Here is a 23,383-nt window from a genome sequence, read left to right as displayed (position 1 = left end):
CTTACTATGTGCAGAGCACTGTTCTAAGCGCTGGGGTAGATAACAGGGTCATCAGATTGTCCCACGCGGGGCTCACATTTTTTAATCCCCATTTTTACAGATGAGGTAACTGAGGCACATTAGAAGGTAAGTGACTTGCCCGAGGTCACCCAGCAGACCAGTGGTGGAGCCGGAATTAGAATCCACAACCACTGACTCCCAACCCACGACCACTGACTAAGCCACGCAGCTTCTCATTATTATTATTATAGTTGTTATTAAGCACCTACTAAGCCCTGGGGGAAAAAAATACATGGGTGAAAAGTAATTGTTTGACACAAAGCTATTTGAGCCATGTTATTTTCTAGAGGTAACAGTTCTTCCTACTGCTTCCACTACTTCAATAATAATAATAGACTGTGAGCCCGTTATTGGGCAGGGATTGTCTCCATCTGTTGCCAAATTGTCCATTCCAAGCGCTTAGTACAGTGCTCTGCACATAGTAAGGGCTCAGTAAATATTATTGAGTGAATAGTGCTAATTGTGGTATTCGTTAAGCACTCATTATGTGTCAAGCTCTGGGGTAGATACAGAATAATCAGGTCCCATGTGGGGCTCACAGTCTAAGTAGGAGGGAGGATAAGTATGCAATCCACATTTCGCAGATGAGGGATCTGAGGCCCAGGAAATTTAAGTGACGTGCCCAAGGTCACACAGCAGACAAGTGGTAGAACCAAGGTTAGAACCCAGGTCCTCTGACTCCCAGGCCTGTGCTCTTTCCACTAAGCCACCCTCCTCTTGTAAATTGTTTGTGCCTGTCTTTCTCCCCCATGTGACTTTTTTTTCTTCTGGTGTACTTTCTCCAATCTCCAACGTACTCTTGGCCAAAGAAGAGAAAAAATAAGAATTATTTCAATCCAGGAATGATAAGCAGACCTTCTTGATGGTTGGTAGGCTCCCGTAATAGTGGATTTTCTTGATTAAGAGAGCCAGCAGAGATATAAACCTTGGAGCACTTAATTAACAATAGGCTAAGGGGGGAAGTGAGGAAAATGCAGTAGGTGCCTTTTTCTCCCAGAAAGATTTTGAGACGTGGAGTCAACCCATGGCATTGGAGTGCCTACCACGTGCAGAGCACTGTCCTAAGCATATGAAAGAGTACAATATAATTAGTAGAAATGATTCCTGCTCTCTCTCAAGGAGCTCACAACCTACTGGGGGAGACAGACAATAAAATAAGTTACAGAGGGGAGGAAGAGGGAAAAGGGAGTTTGTCCATGAGTGGTCGTGAAGTAATGACGTATGTGAGGTGAGTCCAGAACTGCTAAAGGAGGTTGGTTGTAAGTCCTTAGGTGCTTAGGTGGTGCAGAAATGCTAAGCAGGTGGTAGCGGGGATATAAGAAGGGAAGAAATTAATTAGGGAAGGTCCTTTGGAAGACATAGGATTTCAGGAGGGTTTAGAAAATAATAATAATAATGTTGGTATTTGTTAAGCGCTTACTACATGCCGAACACTGTTCTAAGCGCTGGGGTAGATACAGGGTAATCAGGTGACAACCATGTGAGGCTCACAGTTAATCCTCATTTTACAGATGAGGTCACTGAGGCACAGAGAAGTGAAGTGACTCGCCCACAGTCACACAGCTGACAAGTGGCAGAGCCGGGAGTCGAACCCATGACCTCTCACTCTGAAGCCCAGGCTCTTTCCACCGAGCCACGAGCTGAGGTCTAACATTTGAAGTGGGAGGGAGTTTCAGGCAGGGGTGATGGTATGAGCAAGAGGTCAAAGGCACGGGAGTTGAAAATGAGGCCCGTTGAGTAGGTTAGCGGGAGTCGAAGGAAGTGTGAGCTGGAGTGTAATGGGACAGGAGAGCGATTACGTAGGAGGGAGAGAGTTGAATGAGGTCCTTGAAATCAGCCATCAGGAGTTTCCACTTGATGTGGAAAGGAATGGGTTACCGTTTAAGGCTTTTGAGTGGGGAGACATGTAGAATCACCCTTGTGGAAAATGATCTAGGTAACAGACTGAAGTCTGGACTGGAGAGGAGAGAGGCTGGAAGCAGGGAGACCAGCGAGGAGGCCGACGCAGTAGTCAAGCTAGAATAGCCCATGGGTCCTGGTCAGTGGAATGGTCCTTTGGATAGGGATGAAGTTAAGGGAAAGGTTGTGGAAGAAAAGCAATAAGAGGTTGCTCTGCCGTGCATCCGATCATCCCTTTCCTTGCCGCCGTGCCTTCACCTTTTCCCACCTCCTGCCGTTCCCAGGACACGGGGTCACCGTCGTCATCGTAGGGTGCTTCGGCAGAAATAGGAGGGTGTTTGGTGGTTTTTTTATTTTATTTTATTTTTTTTAATCCCACGAGCTCTCGGTGCGTTCCCACGGCTAAGGCTTCAGAAAATGCCCTATTCTGAAAGGGGGTGGGTGAGCCTCATGGGGAAGCCTTTTGAAAATAATGGTCATATTTTTGTCAGTCTGCAAAGTTATGCATATGTGAAATCTCAATAAGAAATGATGGCAGTTAAGGGGTAAACAAATTCATCCCGTGACAAGCCACAAACCTGGGGTGAAAGATCAAATGCCGTCATTAGAACTCTGTCAGGCGAGTCACCTTTTACCTGTCCACAGGAGGGGCACCATCTGTCTCATGCCCCCTAAGATGGGGGAGTGGAACTCTTAAGGCTAATTGTCGTATAAATTCCAGGTCCTTGTTTCCCAGTAGTTTGAGAGTAAACATTAGAACGAACCTGCCTCTCCCTGGTGATCCTCATCCTTGGCTAAGCACAGTAAAAGCTGTTTCTCAAATTTGGACTAGAGCACAGCTGCTCTGTAAGTGATTTTGGTGACAAGAAAACAGAAATGTATTTTTCATCGGTGTCACACGCCGCAGCATATAAAGTAGTGCGAGTTGCACACTTTGCAGACCGGTCCCGTGCTAAGGTCCAATTTTCCAATCAAGGAGTGTCCAGAGCACTTTTCCTAGCCTGCATTCCTTCTCTGGCACTTCCAGGTATGTTCTTTAAAGAGAGCTCGTTATTCACATAAACTTAGTTCTGAGTAATATTTACTTGATTTTCTACATGTTCATGGGGGAATCCTTCTCAGTGCTTATAAATTTGGGGTGTTAGAAAGTAAGTCCTGGGGAATAAGTGAGGGCATTAGGGAATTTCCTTTACTCTACCCCAGCCCTTAGGAAGGGCTCGGCACCTAGTTAGCGCCTAACAAATACCACGGCGATGTTGATAATTTTTATTACTAGGGAATGGGATTCGATACCAAGCTGTACCGTAACTCTGAGGAGGAATTGTAAAGCGTCATAGCTTTGAGTTTAGTCAGGATCGGTGCTTGGAAATAAAAGTAATGAGACTTAATAACAATTATAAGCTGTTCCTTATAGTGGTGTTTGAGACCACAGTTAATGGCGGATGTCTCCTCAACATTGGTGAGACCTAAAACTCCTTTCGGTGAGCAGCTGCTCTCCAAATTCCCAAGACCAAGGGAAGGAGGAATGGCCTTACTGTATTTACTCACATATTTGCCCAATATTTCTAACAAAATAAGGGTGAGGCTGTTACGCAAGGTCACATAAAAATTAAGTTTGGCAATAAGGAGAGTAGTGGAAAAAGAAGGAGGAAGGGAGGGGAGAAGCAAGAGTAAAATTAGGGGACACGTCAGACGGCTTCTTTTACTTCTGTCTCATGCTCTCAAGTGCTGCATAGCCAATCGGTGAATTAAACCCCCACCTATTTTCTCCTCTTCCCCTCCCCTAACCCCCAAGAACCCTCTCATTTCAAGGAAGAGATGTCCCCTGCCCCGGCACAAATCCGTCTCTGGTGTCTTATCACATTCTGACCCTTATCTTCTTCCTACCCCAGGACGCGCCATTACCATCGCTTAAACTTCTGTGGTAAAAGAAATAATCTTTCATGTCCTCTTCAAAAGTTGTGGGGGGGGAAATTATGCAATGGTGGCAACTATATGAATAAATGCAGTGCTTTTCAGCAGGAAGAAGTCTAGTGCAAGGTCAGGAAGTACTTACTGGCAATGATAACTTATAGGCTATAACAGCTTACTGGCTATCAAGGTTCATTCATTCAGTCGTATTTATTGAGCGCTTACTGTGTGAAAAGCAACTGTATTAAGCGCTTGGGAGAGTACAGTATAACAATAAACAGACACATTCCTTGCCCATGACGCGGTTGTGGGGATGCTGTAGTGTGTTATATAAGAAATTTGTGAAGATCTCTTTTGGACATGGTTTGAGCAGATGATTCTCAAGACCTTAGCTGGGAAAGAAGTTATTGACATTTCCCTGAAATGCTCAGAGAGACTCCTTTTTTATGGTATTTGTTAAGCACTTACTCTGTGCCACTAACTGTATTTAGATAAGATAATTGGGTTAGACCCTGTCACTGTCCCACCTTAGAGCTCACAGCCTTAATCCCCATTTTGCAGATGAGGGAACTGAGGCCCGGAGAAGTTAAGTGACTTGCCCGAGGTCACCCAGCAGACAAATGGTAGAGCCGGGATCAGAGGATTAGGTCCTCTGTCTCCCAGGCCCATGCTCTATCCAATAGGCAACACTGCTTCTTAAGGAGAAAACTTTCTCTGTCCTAGCTCCCTGCTTCTTAGTCCTGGCAGGTTTTAATCAATCAGTGGTGTTTATTGAGTGCTTACTGTTTGCAGAGCACTCTCCTAGGCGCTTGGGAGAGTACAGTCCGGCAGAGCTGGTAGACACGTTCGCTGCCCACAAGTAGCTTACAGTCCAGCTTCAGCTCTGGCGTTTCCCAAGCTTCATCCAAGAGGGTCGAAGACAGACCGTAGCCAGCAGACTTTGGGCACCTCCGTTATTTTCCCCAATCACCCTTGGCCGGTGTGACGGTGTTGGGCATGCCCACCAGAGTTTTTCATCGCAGTGCTCTGCACACAGTAAGCGCTCAGTAAATACGATTAAATGAATTAGAAGTTCTTGGAGCTTATCCCCAACCTAACCTTGGTCATTCTTGGTCATAGAGAAGCAGCGTGGCTCAGTGGAAAGAGCACGGGCTTGGGAGTCAGAGGTCGTGGGTTCTAATCCCAGCTCCGCCACATGTCAGCTGTGTGACTTGGGGCAAGTGACTTCACTTCTCTGTGGCCTCAGTTATCTCATCTGTAAAATGGGGGTTAAGACCGTGAGCCCTATGTGGGACAACCGGATTACCTTGTATCCCCCCCCCAGCGCTTAGAACAGTGCTCGGCACCTAGTAAGCGCGTAGCAAATACCATCATCATCATTCCCTTTCAGGCAGGGGGTTCTCGGCTGATTTGGCGAGGGGGTAAACTGAGGCCAAAGGGGCACACTGGGTCCCAGGTAGATGTGGGCAGAAGCTCCAGAACCACTCGCTCCTCTGACCTCGCCGCCGGCCTGCCACGCTGGCTCCCAGCAGCGGCCGGGGGCCGGGCAGTGACATCATCCACACGAGGTGCCGAATCGACTCGAGTTTCACTTTCTGCTTGCCTGCCAAGTTAAAGCGTGCTGCTTCCTTGACTTTTTAAAAAGCTGCCTTTATACAATCAATCGGTGGTATTTATTGAGCCCTTACTAGGTGCTGAGCTCTGTACTAAAGCCCTTGGGAGAGTATAGTACAACAGAGTTAGCAGACTTGTTCCCTGCCCATAATGAGCTTACGATTATGTGATCTTGGGTAAATCATTTCATGTCTCTGTGCCTCAGTTACCTTATCTGTGAAACGGGGATTAAGTGGGACAGGAACTGTGTCCCATTTGATTAACTTGTATCCACGCCAGTGCTTATTAGTATAGTACCTGGCACATTGTAAGTGCGTAACAAATACCACAGTTATTAGTTTCATTATTATTAGAGGGGGAGACAGACATTAATATAAATTCTACAGGCCATTCGGGGAGTTTTGTATGTGTTTATTCTGGGTTTGCTGGTCTCCCCGCCTTGCACTGTGAGCTCCTGGAGGGTGACTAGCACTTTTATTTCAGTCAGTCATTCAGAAGATCATTAGTATTTATCGAGTGCTTACCGTGTTTAGAGCACTGTTCTAAGCACTTGGGAGAGTATAATGCCATGGAGTTGGGAGGACATACTTCCGTTGTTTGTTCCCAAGCATTGAAGACAGTGCTCTGCTTTCAGGAAATGCCTGGTCCTATGCTCCCCTCAAAGGAAGTGCTCCTAAATGTCGCCGGGGGCAGGCCTGGAATCCCTCTCGGGCCTCATTCGTTCAGTCATATTTATTGAGCGCTTACCCCGTGCAGAGCACTGTACTAAGAACTTGGAATGTACAGTTCGGCAACAGATAGAGACAATCCCTGCCCAGTAGCGGGCTCACAGTCTAAACGGGGGAGACAGACAACAAAGCAAAACAGAACAAAACAAAACAAGTAGTCTGGCCTCATAAAAACGAAGACCAGCTCCACGTACATCCTTAACCATACAGGGTGGTTGGATTTTCCAATTTGGCGCAGTCTCCCCCCCCGTTGGTTGAATCCGAGCAGTCTGAACCAAGATCCTTCAGGGGAAGCGACAGACAGTCAGCGAGGCGGCCGCCTGTCTCTCGTGTCTATCGCTGACCCAACCCGGTGACCTGAGCAGGGGTCGCCCACCCTGTGGCACGGCTGCACACCTTTTCCCCCTTGAAAGGAGTAATTCCTGGGCAGCGCTCACTGTGTCTTCTGTGTCTTCAGTCAGGAGGTCGTATTTATTGAGCACGTATTGTGTACAGAGCACTGTACTAAGTGCATGGGAAAGTACACTCTAACCATATAGCAGACACATTCCCTGCCCACAGTGAGCTTACAGCCTAGAGGGAGAGACACATTAATATGAATAAATAATAATAATCGTGGTATTTGTTAAGTGCTTACTGTGTGCTAGGCACTCTACTAAGCACTGTACTAAGCACTGGAGTGGATACAAACAAATCAGGTTGGACACGATCCCTGTCCCACATTGGGCTCACAGTCTCAATCCCCATTTTACAGACGAGGTAACTGAGACACAGAGAAGTGAAGTGACTTGCCCCAGGTCACAGAGCAGACAAGCGGCAGAGCCGGGATTAGAACCCGTGACCTTCTGCCTCCCAGGTCCTTGCTCTATCCACTGTGCCACACTGCTCCTCATAAAATCAAAGATATGTACATAAGTGCTGGAGGACTGAGAGAGGGAGATGAGTAAAGGGAGCAAGAGTCCAGGCAAGGCAGAAGGGAGTGGGAGAAGAGGAAAGGAGGGCTTAGTCAGGGAAGGCCTCCTGGAGGAGATGGGCCTTCAGTAAGGCTTTGAAGTGGAGAAGAGTGATTATCTGTCAAATATGGAGAGGGTGGTTGTTCTAGACCAGAAGGGGAATGTACGCACGAGAGGTCAGCGGCAAGATAGAGGCGATTGAGGTACAGTGAGAAGCTTGGCATTAGAGATGCGAGCTGGGTTGTAGGAGAGTAGCGAGGTGAGGAATGAGGGGGCAAGGTGGTTGACTGCTTTAAAGCCAGTGGTGAGGAGTTTCTGTCCGATACCTGCCGAGAGAGCCGGTGGCTCCCGGGGAGGCCAGGGCGTGCAGACGGAGGTAGGCTGGACTTAGACTACCCACTCCCCCCACCGCCTCCCCGCCCTGTGCTCCGCTGCTGCCCAGCTGACAAGGAGAAGCAGCGTGGCTCAGTGGAAAGAGCATGGGCTTTGGAGTCAGGGCTCATGAGTTCGAATCCCAGCTCTGCCACTTGTCGGCTGTGTGACTGTGGGCAAGTCACTTAACTTCTCTGTGCCTCATTTCCCTCATCTGTAAAATGGGGATTAAGACTGTGAGCCCCACGTGGGACAACCTGATTCCCCTATGTCTACCCCAGCGCTTAGAACAGTGCTCGGCACATAGTAAGCGCTTAACAAATACCAACATTATTATTATTATTATTATTACCCATTGCCCTGTGCACGAGCAGCAGCCAGCTGCTCTCCGGCCCTTTACCTGGACCCGACTGTCAGCTGCCCCAAGCAATCCGTGGTATTTATGAAGCTCCTACTCGGTGCTGCACCCTGGACTGAGCCTCTGGGCGCAAGAGTTCCCTGCCCTTAAGGATCTGATAGTCTAGTGAGGAATTACAATCAAATAGTTGGAGCAGGAGGACAAACAAGGATGTGAAACAGCAGGCGCTGGTTAGCCTCGGGATGACAATTTTGAGGTGCTCAGCCACTGCTGCTGGGGATGGGGCCTTTTTTTTACGGTATTTGTTAAGCGCTTACTTTGTGCCAGGCACTGGGCTAAACGCTGGGATGGATCCTAACTAACCAGGTTGGGAACAGTTCCTGTACCTCATGGAGCAGCATGGCGCAATGGCTAGAACACGGGCCTGGGAGTCAGAAGGTCGTAGGTTCTAATGCCGGCTGTGCCGCTTGTCCGCCGTGTGACCTTGGGCCAGTCACTTCACTTTTCTGGGCCTCAGTTACCTCACCTGTAAAATGGGGATTGAGACTGTGAGCCCCACTGGGACAGGGACCGTGTGCAACCCGATTTGCTTGTATCTACTCCAGTGCTTAGTACAGTGCCTGGCACCTAGTAAGCGCTTAACAAGTACCATAATTAGTATTATTATTTTGGAGTTCACAATAGTGATCCTCATTTTACAGATGAGGTAACTAAGGCACAGAGAAGTGAAATGACCTGCCCAAGGTGACCCAGCAGACGTGGGGCACAACCGGGATTAGAACCCAGATCCCTGTGACTCCCGGTCCCATATTCTAGCCACAAAGCCGGGCTGCTTCTCATTTCTCTTCTGTCCCCTGTAACAACCCGTTTGGACTGGAACTGGTCTGCTCAGGAGCCCACGGTGGGAGGAAGATTGGGTCTGGGCAAACAATAAAACCAAAATCTCAGCAAGGAGCGTCTATGCCTGCGTCCGTGCAGCTGATCAGATGGGGATTTGGGGACTAGCAGTCATCAGTCATTCAATCGATGGCATTTATTGAGTGCTTATTGTATGCAGAACACTGTACTAAGCGCTTGGGAGAGTACAAAGTCGGTAGACACATTCCCTGCCCATAGTGAGCTTACAGTCTAGAGCATTATTCAGCACTTGACATTATTGGCTCAGTAAGTAATCTTGGTTAGCAGTGCCCTGAGAGTTTTTTCACTGGAATGTTTCCTTTCATGCATTTGCAGCAATAAATGGCTAATACTCACAGAGCATCGGTCAATCAATCACTGGTATTTATTGAGCACTTTCCAGTATTACTGTGTGCAGAGCACTGTACTAAGTGCTTGGGAGAGCACCCTAAAGCAAAACACTTTATAGTTGTTACAAAGTGACAATTTTCTCTCTGGGAGTTCGCGTCCTTGTCGTGCCGGCTTTGCACAAAAACGGTTGCAGAAAGATGCTGAATTGAAGCTGGTTCATTTCCCAGTCAATAAACGATGTGTCCTATTTCTCAAGGCATACTAGGTCTTCTAGGTAGCTCTTCTAGATTACTACGTGCCTGGCACATAGTAATCGCTGGACAAATGCCGTTATTATTACTTTTATAATTATTATTCGAAAAATAGGGAAAGGAAAGAACATTGAGGACTATCAATAGGTCTGCAATCCAAAGAACATTTGGGTAGCACTTTATCCGTCTCTCTGCTCTCTCCCACTAGGCCGAAGACTGATTTCTTGAAAATATGCGTCTGGGGGATCATCACGTTGTCTCAGATTCCTTGTTTTTGTGCTGCCACCGGAAAATCTGGTTACGCTCTGGGGAGAGGCGAGTCCTCGGTAACTGAGATGAGGGGCGAGTCAGAGCGGCCACACCATGAATAGGTACACGACGATCAAGCAGCTCGGAGATGGAACCTATGGCTCCGTCCTCCTGGGAAGGAGTATCGAGTCTGGAGAGCTCATCGCCATTAAGAAGTAAGTTCCAGGTCCCAGGCTGGGGGGGGGGGGGGGGGCCCAAATCGCGGCGCTTTAGACGTAAGCCCACCCCCCACCCCCAATTATAAGTCCCATCCCTTATACCAGGTCTTTAAGGGGAATCACCGTAGCCCAGTGGAAAGAATACAGCCCAGGGAGTCAGGGGACCTGGGTTCTGATCCTAGCTCTGCCACTTGTCTGCTGTGTGACATTGGGCCAGTCGCTTCACGTCGCTGTTACCTCAGCTGGAAAATGTATATTCAATACCTGTTCTCTGAACTACTGACAGCCCCATTTTGGACCTGATTATCTAGTGTCTACCCCAGCGTTTAGTACACTTCTTAACATGTATTATTACTATTATCATTATTATTATTGTTTGCTTAGGGAAGGGGAGTTGGTAGGTACCAGGGTGCCGCTTACGAATTCTGCATCTAAGATGGAGGGTGACATTGAAAATCTACAGGTCCACAATTTAAGTTTGGACCAATATCAATTTTCACCTCCCTTAATGTATTAACAGTGAAACATAGAGCTGGAAGGGACCTTCTGAGGTCATTTGGTCCAGCCCCCTATCTCCAGGCTGGTGAAGCAAATCAGTCAGTCAGTGGTATTTATTGAGCATTTTCTGTGTCCAGAGCACTATACTATGTGCTTGGGAGAGTAAAGTACAACAGAAACGGTAAATGCATTCCCTGCCCACAACAAGCTTCCAGTCTAGAGCGGGAGACAGACACTAATATATTTAAATGATTTATCGATATGTACACAAGGGCCGTGGGGCTGCAGCACCAAAGATCACACGGCAGGCCGGTTGGCAGAGCTGAGATTATAGACGGACTCCTCTGGTTCCCAGATCTTTGCTTTCCACTAGCCGATGCTCCCTCTGACTATCTCCACAGAGGCCCTGTGTGGAATAATTGGTTCATGGGGATGATTGTTTTATTTTAAGTGCTTTATGATGTGTAGTATCAATCTGCTCCAAACTTTACAGAGTAAATGAATACTGCTTCGGATTCCTGAGACTTAAGCTGACAGACTTAACTGACAGGTTTGGAAATGGCATGAAGTTTATGGGACTCCTGATGATGTATCTGGTCCCTCTTTTGAATATTTTTTGGAAACTTGGAGTTTTCTGAAGCTTGAACCCTTTTTATTAAAATAGTATTTAAGTGCTTACTATGTCCTAGGGGCTGTACTATAAGTGCTGGGGTAGATACAGGCTAATCAGATTGGACACAGTCCTCTCACAGTCTCAGTCTCCATTTTACAGATGAGGTAACCGGCCCAGAGAAGTGAAGCTGCTGATCCCAGGTCACACAGTGGACAAGTGGCAGAGCTGTGATTAGAACCCAGGTCCTCCGACTCCCAGGCCTATGCTCTTTCTAGTAGGCCACACCGCTTCCCCACTTGAACTTGTAGCACTAATCCGATTATATCATTGTGTTCCTTTTTCTTCTGCTCTAGGATGAAAAGGAAGTTTTATTCCTGGGAAGAATGTATGAACCTTAGAGAAGTTAAGGTACAGTCTCCTGCACATGAGAAAGTTGTGTGTGTGTGTGTGTGTGTGTGTTCAATTTGGGGCTTTTTGATTCGGTCAGATGTACAAGGATTTTACCCATTCCATTTCATTTTGCTCTTGAAAAACTTGGACAGAAAATTCACTGCTGCCACTAGATGAAAGGAGCGTGATCAAAGTACCTTTTTATACGAAAGAATCTTCCTAATGGCTTCTCAGTGAACTCATTCATATGCAAGGCCCCTAGAGCTATTCAGATAGAAGGGTTTTCCTATATCCACAAACTCAAAGCATAGTAATCCAATGAGTGGCTCTCGTGAAGCACCCCCGAGGCAACTCACTGTTAAAATAGTTGCCTTTGACCCTCTTGGAGAAATCCTTTATTGTCTACGTTTAATTCTTTTTCAGAATAGAAGCTGTCCTTTCTCTGCCTCTAAGTACTTGTATTTCCTTTCCCCGGACTTGTCCTGGGTGAATCCTCGCTCATTTGATGTGTAGCGATCAGAATGGAATGCAGGTCTTGAATCGCGGCAGAGCTATACCCTGTAGCAGCATCTTGTAATTTTAGAGAGGTTTGCATTCCTGTCTCAACTCAATTATGTATGAGGCCTGATTTATCTTCCCTTAAAGACATCCACTGGGCCATGAGTGAATGCTGTTATTGTTGTTATTATTGTTTTTATTATTATTATTTTGGCATCGTATACTCTTCAAGCTCCTAGAAGTCAAGTCATCTAGACCTCTAAACTCCTTGTGGGCAGGAAACAGGCCTACCACCTCTGTGTGTATTGTACTCTCGCCAGCGCTTAGAGAAGCAGCGTGGCTCAGTGGATAGAGCACAGGGTTTGGAGTCAGAGGTCATGGGTTCGAATCCTGGCTCTGCCACTTGTCAGCTGTGTGACTGTGGGCAAGTCACTTCACTTCTGTGCCTCAGTTCCCTCATCTGTAAAATGGGGATGAAGACTGTGAGCCCCACGTGGGACAACCTGATTCCCCTGTGTCTACCCCGGCGATTAAAACAGTGCTCTGCACATAGTAAGCGCTTAACAAATACCAACATTATTATTATTACAGCACTCTGCTCACAGTAAGCGCTCCAATAACCCAATCAGTCAGTGGTATTTATTGATCACTTGCTATGTGCAGAGCAGTGTACTAAGCACTTGGGCGAGTACAACAGAATTAGCAGATGTGTTCCTGCTTAATATATACCGTGGGTTGATTGGTTGATTGATTACTGGTATTAAACAAGGCCAAAAAGCAGTGTGGTCTGGTAGAAAGAATATGGGCCTGGGAGTCATCATAATTACCATCATCCTCACCACCAGTGGTGTTTATTGAGCACTTACTGTGTGGTGCACTGTAATAAGGGTTTGGGAGAGTACAATATGACAGTGGAGGTAACTGAGGCACAGAGAAGTGAAGTGACTTCACCAAGGTCACACAGCAGATATGTGGTAGAGCCAGGGTTAAAACCCAGGTCCATCTGATTCCCAAGTCTGTGTTCTTTCCACTAAGCTATGCTGCTTCTTAATCAGTAAGTACCATGTAGACTATAAACTTGTTGTGGACAGGGAATGTGTCTGTCAACTCTGTGGTATTGTACTCTCCCAAGCACTTAGTACAGTGCTCTGCACATAGCGTTCAGTAAGTACTATCGCCTGAATGAGCGGATGGGAAAAACAGTACATAGAGTGAGGTTTAGGTGGTTACCCTGACCTTTTTGGAGGGAAAAAAATCCCCTGCTCTCCATGTCTGGCTTTGTTTGGTCTGTGGAGGTCCTGTGAATTTGTTTACCTGATGGTTGAACATTTTGCTCCTGAGAATTCACCCAGAATTCACTGAGAATGGCGTCAGGCTCTTTAGTGTTGCTGTTAGGGGACATTTGCAAAGAGCCAGCAGTATGCAAGATATGGCCCACTGGAGTAGAATTGTATCCTGTCCCCCGGTGGTTAATGCCAACTAAGAAAAGGTCATAAGATGTTGATTTTATAGTGCTTTTATGTTTTCAAGAGCATTTCCTTTTATCCTAATAGCGTCTCCTTGGGGAAGAGGGAAGTGAGAAGTGTTATCCCTGTTCAACAGATGAGGCATCTGAGGCCCAGAGAGGTTGTGACTTTCCCAAGGTCACATAGTGGACAAGCAGCAAAAGCTAGATCCAGAATCCAGGTCTCCTGATCCCAAACCTGTGTTCAGTCCACATGTTTGTGTGTGTGTGTATGTGTGTGTGTGTGTGTTTGGCAGGGGGGAGAGGCAGAAAGGGTGCGGAATAAGGAAGGGAGGAGAGGGGCCACGTGGTTCTCTGATCTCCTGATCCTGGAAGTCAGGGGTTAATCAGTCAGTGGTATTTATTGAGGGCTTGTGGTGTGCAGAGCCCTCTCACATCAATCCAGACAACAAGAGAAGGATAATGAAGGGTTTGCATCTTGAAAGTACTTCTAAGGTGCGCAACTAGTACACATATATTATTTAGCTTAGGTCCAGGCCTGAAAGAAATTAGACCTGGCCTAATTGGAATGGTACTCAAAGAAAAGGAATCTTTTCATTGCTATCTCCCTCTCTCTAGACTGTAAGCTCGCTGTGGGCAGAGAATGTGTCCATTTATTGTTCTATTTTACTCTCCCAAGCACTTAGTATTGTGCCCTGCACACAGTAAACATTCAATAAGTGCTACTGAATGAATTATCAATTTTCACGCCCTCTGGGGAGTGTTTCCATGCAGGGCCAGATCTTTGAGAAGGCATCCCATATACGGGAGCCACAGGAGAGAGCAAAAAGCCAGCCTGATGGGTCAGTCATTCAGTCATATTTAGTGAGCGCTTACTGTGTATGGAGCACTGTACTAAGCACTTGAGAGAGTACAATATAACAACAAATGGTCCCTGCCCACAACAAGCGTACAGACTAGAGGGTCACCCCAGGCTGCTCCAAACAGGCAAACACTGTTGATGAGTGAAGAAACTTGGTGCAGCCGTCTTATCTTTTGTGAAATATTTTCTCCTTCTGCTTCCTCCTCCCCCACCTCTCCCATCCTGCCCCTCCCGCCACCCCTCACCTTCCTTAAGCCTGTGTGTATGACAAAATGAGTTGTCATTTCAGATATATCAGGAAGGTTTAAAATCCAGTTCAAGATAGCACATGGCTGTAAACATTATTAATTAACCACCAGGAATTTTACAGTGGAGTTGAAACTTCCAAACCCAAAGCTGCTCAGTTTAAATTAAAGATCGTTCAGGTTACCTTCAGAAGTTCAAAGAGAATTATTTTAGAGCTTCCTTACAACTTCTGAGCCCTACAGGACATCAATCAGTCGATGGCCTTTATTGGGCGCTTACTGTGTGCAGAGCACTCTACTAAATGCTTTGAAAGATACAATATAACATCATCATGATTGATATTTATTGAGGGCATACTGAACTACACATTTGGGAGAGTACAATACATGATGATGATGATGGTATCGGTTAAGCGCTTACTATGTGCCAAGCACATATTTATTGAGCTCTTACTGTGTGCAGAGCACTGTACTGAGCTCTTGAAAAGTACAGTTCAGCAATAGAGAGAGACAATCCCTTCCCACACCGGGCTTACAGTCTAGAGGTGGGGAGACAGGCATCAAAATAGGTAAATAGAATTATAGATATGTACATAAATACACAAATACTTGGGGGCGGGGAGACACAGTTCCCTCCCCACAGAGAGCTTACAACCTAGATCAAAAACGTAATTCCACATTCCTTCAAGTGCTTTATTTCAATACAGATCAGATTTGTCTTTCTCTCCACTTCCAGACTGTGAGCCCGTTCTGGGCAGGGGTTGTCTCTATTTGTTATTGAATTGTACTTTCCAAGTCCTTAGTACAGTGCTTTGCACACAGTAAGCGCTCAGTGAATACAACTGAATGAATGAATTTGTCCTAATAAGGCCCGCTCAAATTCCATGAGAAGGCATAGCAGTAATAGTATTGATTAAGCATTCAGTATGTTCTAAGTGCTGGAAAAATTACACAGGTGAAAATTAGTTCCTGGCTCCCTAGGGGCTCAGTCTGTGAAACTAGAACTGTGATATTAGAAGATAACAGAGTTTCATAACAGGGGCAGCTGTTAATATCAGCAAAAGCAAACTCCAATGGAATACAAGTCAACCTGGAGCCAATTTACCAGAACAGTCAGTCAGTCATATTTATTCAGCACTTAATGTGTGCAGAGGACTGTAATAATAAAACAATAATAATAATAGTATTTGTTAAGCGCTTATTATGTGCCAAGCACTGTTCTAAGTGCTGGAGTAGATACTAGGTAATCAGGTTGTCCCACATGGGGCTCACAATCTTAATCCCCATTTTACAGATGAGGAAACCGAGGCCCAGAGAAGTTAAGTGACTGGACCAAAATCACACAGCTGACAAGTGGCAGAGGCAGGATTAGAACCCATAACCTCTGACTCCCAAGGCCATGCTCTTTCCACCGAGCCACGCTGCTTTTCCTGTACTAAGTGCTCGGGAGAGTACAATATATCAATAAACAGACACATATCAAAAAACAGGCACATCTATGGAGTTGGTAGATGTGACCCCTGGCCAAAAGGAATTTATAGTCTACAGGGGGAGGCAGACACCAAAGTAGATTAGGATTAGGGGAAATAGTAGAGTATAAAAATATTTACCTAAGTTCTATGGGGCTGGCACCGGGGATCAAAGTGTTTAAGGGGTACACAGTCAAGCACATACATATTTATTGTACTCTCCCAAGTGCTTAGTACAGAGTTCTGCATACAATATGCACTCAATAAATACCATTGATTGGTATTACAAGGGCAAATTAACTAAATAGAAATTAAGTTTATCCTTGCCAACAAAGTGAGCCCACATTTTTTTTTCAGTCCTTGAAGAAGCTCAACCATGCCAACGTGGTAAAACTGAAAGAAGTTATCAGGGAAAACGATCACCTCTACTTTGTCTTTGAGTACATGAAGGAAAACCTTTACCAGCTGATGAAAGAAAGGTACGGTTTCCGGGTGGGTCTGAAAACGAAGCTCTTATGAAAGATTGTATTGCTCTCTGGCTTTGCTTGCTTGCAGATTCCAGGGCCTTCTATAACCTTTTAATGGGCGCATTGAGCCTCTGACTTTTCAAGTTGCTTATCGGAGCAAAGACTGGGGCCCTTGTTCCTGCTATGAAGGCAGCTTTCATAAGTTGGCAGGAAAATATTCTAATTGATGCATCCCCCGATCAATATTCAAAGCAGAAGCACATGATCCCGTCTCTGCCACCATCCCGAGCTCTACCAGTCCAGTTGGTTTCCCCTGGAGGGTGCTGTGTTTATCCGGAGACCGATGTGACGGGGGCCATGTTGCATTTGGTCCGATTTATTGTACATCTTGAGTGTTTTCGGGGGTTAGGGAAAGTGAAACAACGAAGGCTCCTTGAATGCTGGCCTTCAGGAGGAAAAGGAGTGCAGTGTTGGGCTTCGGGACATATTTCGGGGCTGCAGAGGTGCTTCTTCTCAGCGGCTCTCCAACCAATGGAGGGGGCATCTCTTCTCCATGGAAACAGGGAGGTTAAACGGTTTGCCCACGTTTCGCGTCACCCTATCCACACCTGTGGTGCCGACCTCTCGCCCGGCCCCTGCCCCCAGCAGGGAAATGCCACAGGGAGCGTCGGCACAGGAAAGCTGAGGTGAGGTGACAATTGCATCTCCCGGCCTGGAAAGCGAGAGTTGCGGGCCACCCATGATCCTCCCTCCTCCTTCTCCTTCCTCTCCCAGCCAGAGGAGCCTGAGGACCTTGGCCTAAGTGCCAGACTCTCGCCATACTCCCGGGTGGGGGTGGCCGGCCAGTCAGGACCAGAACTCCGAGCCCAGGACTGCCTCCCCCCCCCCCCCAGACCTCTGAGGCTTTGTAAGCCCGTCCCCTGAACTGGCCCCTGGAGCGTTGCCGGCTTTTGGTGTGGGTCAGAGCTAAAACTTGCCACCTTCACCTTGTGTCGAAGACAAAAGAAAATCGCCCTCTCTCCTAGATACCTGTCAGATGTGATATACCAAAGTTCACCAGTATGTTTCCACCTTCTTTTTCATGCCCCGAGTTTTGTTTGTTTTAAATGAATATTGTTAAAGGGACAGCAGTTGCTAAATAAAGTGGAATTTTTATTGGATGACAAAGTACGGCCACCTGCATAAAAGATGCTGACCGATGTTTTCGTAACTACTGCTATCACCTTATCATTTATTATAAGTGCATGAGGACAGAAAAGATAAGCACATGTATGGTTTTCTAACTCGATTTTTCCTTTCCTACCACTCTAGAAACAAGTTGTTTCCTGAATCCGCCATTAGAAATATCATGTATCAAATATTGCAGGGACTTGCATTTATCCATAAACATGGTAAGAAATTGGGAATTACCGTTCTTTAAATTTAGAGCATGACTAACTCTTCTTCATGGTAACCTCTAGTAGGAAGGAATTGATTTGCTTTTTTGTAACCAAGTTGGAATGAGGGCAGAGTGAATGGTTGAGAGATTAATTGACAGAGATGGTTTCGGTTGGGGGTGAACTCTAGGCTCTGTTGCAATGGCTATGAAATCCCCATTTTCTCCTTAATTTAGCATGTGCAAATTTTCTTATTCTCATATTTTGCCTTTTTCATTTTATCGTCATATTTTGCCTTTTTCATTTTATCATCATATTTTGCCTTTTTCGTACTTCACCATTCCTGAAGTGAGTTATCCCTCTCAGCAGCGTTAAAAGAGGGCTTGGACTTGTCATTTGCATTTTGCGAATGTGGAAACTGAAGCACAGAGAGGTTAAGTTATTGGCCAGAGGTCACACGGCAAATTGGTGGCAAAGGCAAGAATAGAACATCTGGTCCCAGAATCCAGTGCTTCCGTGTGGTCTCCCATTTTATTCAACAAGCAGATTTTAAACTCTTGCATTTGCAACTAATCAATTGATCGATCAATCAGTCACTAGTATTTGAGCACTAACGGTGTGTACGGGCGATGTACGGGCGTATGGGAAAGTACAGTAGCCTGCCCTCAAGGAGCTTACAGTCTAGCTGGGGAGGCAGACATTAAAGAAATTACAGGTAGGGAAAGCAACCGAGTATAAAGATCTATACATAAGTGCTGTGGGGCTTGGGGAGGGGCGAGTCCCTATATACTTAGGGGGTATGAACTCAAGTGCATAGGTGATACAGTAAGAAAAGAGAATAGGTTGGGGATATGAGATGAATTGAGGAAGGCTTCCTGGAGGAGATGTGATTTTAGCCATGTTCTGGAGATGGAGTGTGTGGTGATCTGTCAGATGTCAAAGGGGAGGGAGTTCCAGGCAGAAGGGAGGACGGAGCAAGGGGTCAATGGCTAGAGAGACAAGACTGAGGTATCATCAGAGGCTTGATCTTCAGCAGAGCCTTCCTAAGTCTGGTTAAGGTACTGGTTTAGCCCAGGGTTTTTTTGTTGTTGCTGTGTTTGTCTTTTTGTTTTTTAAGTGTGTTTGTTAAGCAGTTACTTTGTGGCAGGCCCTGAACTGAGCCCTGGGGTAGATACAAGCTACTTAGATTGGACCCAATCCTTGTCCCTCATGGGGCTTACAGTTTTAATTCCCATTTTGCAGATGAGGTAACTGAGACACAGAGAAATTAAGTGACTTGCCCAAGGTCCAGTCCTATTTATTGAGCTCTACTGTGTGCAGAGCACTGTACTAAGGGCTTGGGAGAGTACACTGCAGCAGAGATGGTAGGCATGTTTCTTATTCCTAAAGAGTTTACAGTCTAGAAGGAAGTGGAAGATGCCAGCTGGCTTATCTCTCATTCATTCTCCCATTCAGTCATATTTATTGAGTACTTGCCGAGCACTGAACTAAGTGCTTTGGATAGTACAATACAACAATAAAGGGACACGTTCCCTACCCACAACAAGCTTACAGTCTAGAGAGGGGGAGACAAACACTAATGTAAATAAATCAATTACAGGTATGTATGCAAGTGCTTTGGGGTTTGGGAGGGGGGAGAACAAAGGGAACAAAGGGAACAAGTCAGGGCGATGCAGAAGGGAGTGGGAGAAGAGAAAAGGGGGGCTCAGGGGAGGCCTCCTGGAGGAGATGTGCCTTCAGTAAGGTTTTGAAGTGGGAGAGAGTAATCGTCAGATTTGAGGAGCGTGTTCCAGGCCAGAGGCAGATGTGGGTGAGGGGTCAGCAGTGAGATAGGCAAGAGGGAGGCACAGTGAGAATGTTAGCATTAGAGGAGCAAAGGCTGGGTTGTACTAAGAGAGAAGTGAGGTGAGGTAGAGGGGCAAGATGATGGTGTGCTTTAAAGCCAATGGCGAGGAGGTTTTGTTTGATGTGGGGGGTGGATGGGCAACCTTGGGAGTTTTTTGAGGAGTGGGGTGATGTGTCCTGAAAGTTTTTTGTAGAAAAATGATCCGGGCAGCAGAGCGAAGTGTGGACTGGAGTGGGGAGAGGTGGGAGGCTGAGAGGTCAGCAAGGAGGATGATGCAGTATTTCAGGAGGGGATAGGATGAGTGATTGGATTAAAATGATAGCAGTTTGGATGGAGAGGAAAGGGTGGATTTTAGCAATGTTGTGAAGGTGGGACCGACAGGATTTAGTGATGGACCGAATATGTGGATTGAATGAGGCAAAGAGCCCAGGGATAAAGAAAATTACAGATATGTACTTAAGTGCTTTGGTGCTGGGAGAGGGGGAAGAGCAAAGGGAGCAAGTCAGGGTGATGCAGAAGGGAGTGGGAGATGAGGAAAAGTGGAGCTTAGTCTGGGAAGGCCTCTTGGAGGAGGTGTACCTTCAGTAAGGCTTTGAAATGGGGGAGAGTGGTTGTCTGGTTCAAACTCATTATCTTGTGACTACCTTAGTGCTTGGTAAAGTTCTAGGACCATGGCACGTTCTTAATCAATGCCATAAAAAATGTGTTTTCAGTCCGAGGCAGTAGGTCGCTATAGATTTGTTCAGTGTCTGTGCCTTGAACAGCTCCTCTTTTTCTCTTTAAGTGTGAGAGACTTGAAGTGAGGGCCATAGGCTGAGACATGAAAGCCCTCCTTCTGGTCCTCTAATCTGGGAAGGCTTCCTGAGTGAGGAGGACTTTGCAAAGAGTCTTGAATGGGGGCGGGGTGAACAGATGAGAAGATAGAAACTAGTACAGGAGGGATCAATTAACAATTATTGAGCACCTACCATGTGCAGACCACTGCACTTCATGCTTGGGTGAGTGCCTTGGAATTAGTGTACCTGATCCCTACCTTCCAGGAGATTTTAATTTAGGATGAAATGGAAGAAGGCAGGGACTGGGGCATGGAGAAGGGTCTGAGACCAGGTTTGCACATCTGGAGTGGAGGGAACAGGAAGACTGGGAGGGGGAAAAGCCTTTAAAAACCAGGAGCTGAACTGTATGCCAAGTTACACAGGAGCTAGTGGGAACTGGAAGCAGGAGAAAAAGAGAGGTGGTTTTTGTTCTGACTGGAAGATGAAGCAGGGTGGCAGGTGGTGGAGGTTTGCTGGCATGAGATTATTATTATTAATAATCATATTTATTGAGTGCTTACTTTGTGTAAAGCACAGTACTAAGCACTCGTGATGACCAGGGCCTAAACCTGAGCTTCAGCTGAGAAAATTTGAGCACATAATGATGATGATATGGTATTTGTTAAATGCTTACTATTTGCCAAGCGCTGTTCTAAGTGCTGGGGTAGATACAAGGTTATCAGTCCCTGTTCCACATGACACTCACAGTCTGATTAGGAGGGAATATGATTTCATCTCCATTTTTACAGATGAGGAAACTAAGGCACAGGGAAGTTACTTGACTTGCTCAATGGCAAACAGCAGACAAATGACAGAGGTGGGATTAGAATCCAGGTCCTCTGACTTCGAGGCCCGTGGCCTTTCCGCTAGGCCATGCCGCTTCTCCGAGCGAGAGGAGGTACTCTAGTGCCTCCCTCATTCTCCGTGTGACCGGGAGGCAAGTCAAACCGTCTTTTGGTTCTTCAGTTCTGCCAGCTGGGAAAAGGGAATAGTGATCTTTTCTTATTAGTCTTCAGCAGAGAACTTCCTGAGTGTCAACCAGAGCATAAGAGTGAAACTCTTGGCCTCCTCCAAAAAAAGGCATAGCAGTGATCCAGCGTGGGGCTCTCTGCCCCTCCAATTTCAGGGGTCAAGGCCTCGTGGGAGTTTGTAGACAAAGGGTTCCTTTTAAGGGGCTGAGATTTTCCACATTCCTCAACCAGCACCGTTGTCGGCATCTGGGGGCCGGGGTTCTCTGAAGGGCAGAGTCCAGAAGACAATTGGGTGATTTTTACCAACCTGAGAACCTCCGAGGCCCCTTGTCTAGGTTAGGAGTTGGTCAGCCTCCATTAACGGTATCTGCCGTTGAGTCATCTGACTAACATTCTGATGGAAAGCCTCTTTCTGGGATAGAAAACAGGTTTTTTCTTTCAATTAGCCCATTGGCAGCAGCCCCTGGAAGAGGAGGAGCCACTGCTGACTGGGGGTGGATAGGAATGATAATAACTGTGGTATCTGTTAAGCTCTTACCATGTGCCGCCAGGGGTGGATACAAGTAAATTGGGGGGGACACAGTCCCTGTCCCACGTGGGGCTCATAGTCTCAATCCCAGTTATACAGATGAGGTAACTGAAGCCCAGAGAAGTGAAGCGATTTGCCCGAGGTCACACAGCAGACAGGAGGTGGAGCCGGGATTAGAACCCATGACCTTCTGACTCCCAGGCCCACGCTAGTGGGTTAGATGGGAGAATGGTCCGGAGTAATGGATTCAGGGTGAGGGAAACGGAGGGAGGGAGAGAAAAGAGCAAGCTGGTCCCAGTTCTGAGTATGAGTAGGGAACCCCGGTCTCCCCACCTTAACTTTACCTGCCCCTCGGTATTGAGCATGTCCAGTGAGGCTTATAGGTCTCCGCCAGGAAGATCCCCCAGGCTGTGTTAGGGTCAGGAGCGGGTACACACGATGAAGATGCTTCAAGAAACACATTTCCCCGATGAAGTCTCTACTAACTGATGCCACAAATGTCTCTTAAGGGCACATGGGGAAATACTGTGCTGATATGTGTGCGGAGTCATGTTAGCCCCGGATTTCCTTGTAATTGAGGGTTTCGTTAAGTGCTTACTCTGTAGCAACACTGTACTGAATACTGGGTGTAAATACAAGTTCATCAGGTCATACACAGTTCCTGTCCCATTTGGGGCTCAAAGTCTAAGTAGGAGGAGGAACAGGTATTAAACCCCACTTTATAGATGAGAAAACAGGCACAGAGAAGTGAAGGGACATGTCCAAGGAGTCAGATGGTGGGGCTGGGATTTTTTTTTAATGGCATTTGTCAAGTGCTTACTATGTGCCAGGCACTGTTCTAAGCACCGGGATAGGTATAAGTTAATTAGGTTGGACCCAGTCCCTGTCCCACGATCCCCATTTTCAGATGAAGTAACTGAGGTAAAGGGAAGTTTAAGTGACTTGCCCCAGGTCACACGGCAGACAAGTGGTGAAGCCGGGATCAGAACCCAGGTCTCTGACTCTCAGGTCCTTGCTCTTCCCATTAGGCCATGTGGCTTCCTGTAATCCTCCTGGTTTCTCCATGCCGCCTTTGCAACGTGGCTGTTTTTAGGGATACCAGGAGCCAGTCGAGCACGCTCACACACTCCCCCTCTCTCTCTCCCCGTCTCCCTTCTGTGAAAAGCAGAACTGAGGGGCCTCACCTCTCTGATCTCCTACTTCAGCCCAGCCTACACACCCCACTCCTCCAGCACCAGCTTACTCACTGTGCCCTGATCTTGTCTGTCTCCCCACCGTCCCCTTTCCCACATCTTCCCCCTAGCCTGTAATTCCCTCCCCCTCTATATACTCCAGACCACCACTCTGTCCACCTTCAAAGCATTGTAAAGGTCACAGCTCCTCCAAGAGGCCTTCTCCGATTAAGCCCTTTTCCCCCAGCTCGCTTTCCCTTCTGCTCTCCCTATGCACTTACTTGGTTCTGTGACTTTTGGACTTTT

General features: G+C 46.7%; 1 protein-coding gene across 2 annotated transcripts in view; it reads left to right on the top strand.

The window, feature by feature from the left end:
* The window catches only part of CILK1 (ciliogenesis associated kinase 1), a 45,953-nt gene that overhangs the window by 3,361 nt on the left and 19,209 nt on the right, over positions 1-23,383 (top strand). For both annotated transcript variants that reach the window (XR_003761519.1, XM_029070688.2), the window contains exons 3-6: positions 9,603-9,858; positions 11,326-11,380; positions 16,259-16,380; positions 17,680-17,759. Coding sequence is in view for 1 of the 2 variants with exons in the window: in XM_029070688.2 (XP_028926521.1) it covers positions 9,758-9,858; positions 11,326-11,380; positions 16,259-16,380; positions 17,680-17,759 (358 nt within the window). In the remaining variant the exon portion in view is untranslated. The remainder of the gene's footprint in view (positions 1-9,602; positions 9,859-11,325; positions 11,381-16,258; positions 16,381-17,679; positions 17,760-23,383) is intronic.

This window comes from Ornithorhynchus anatinus, chromosome 1 (assembly GCF_004115215.2).
Source record: "Ornithorhynchus anatinus isolate Pmale09 chromosome 1, mOrnAna1.pri.v4, whole genome shotgun sequence".
In the NCBI taxonomy this organism is placed as follows: domain Eukaryota; kingdom Metazoa; phylum Chordata; class Mammalia; order Monotremata; family Ornithorhynchidae; genus Ornithorhynchus; species Ornithorhynchus anatinus.
Note: the sequence above shows the minus strand (reverse complement) of the source record. Positions and strands in the feature narration are given on the sequence as shown.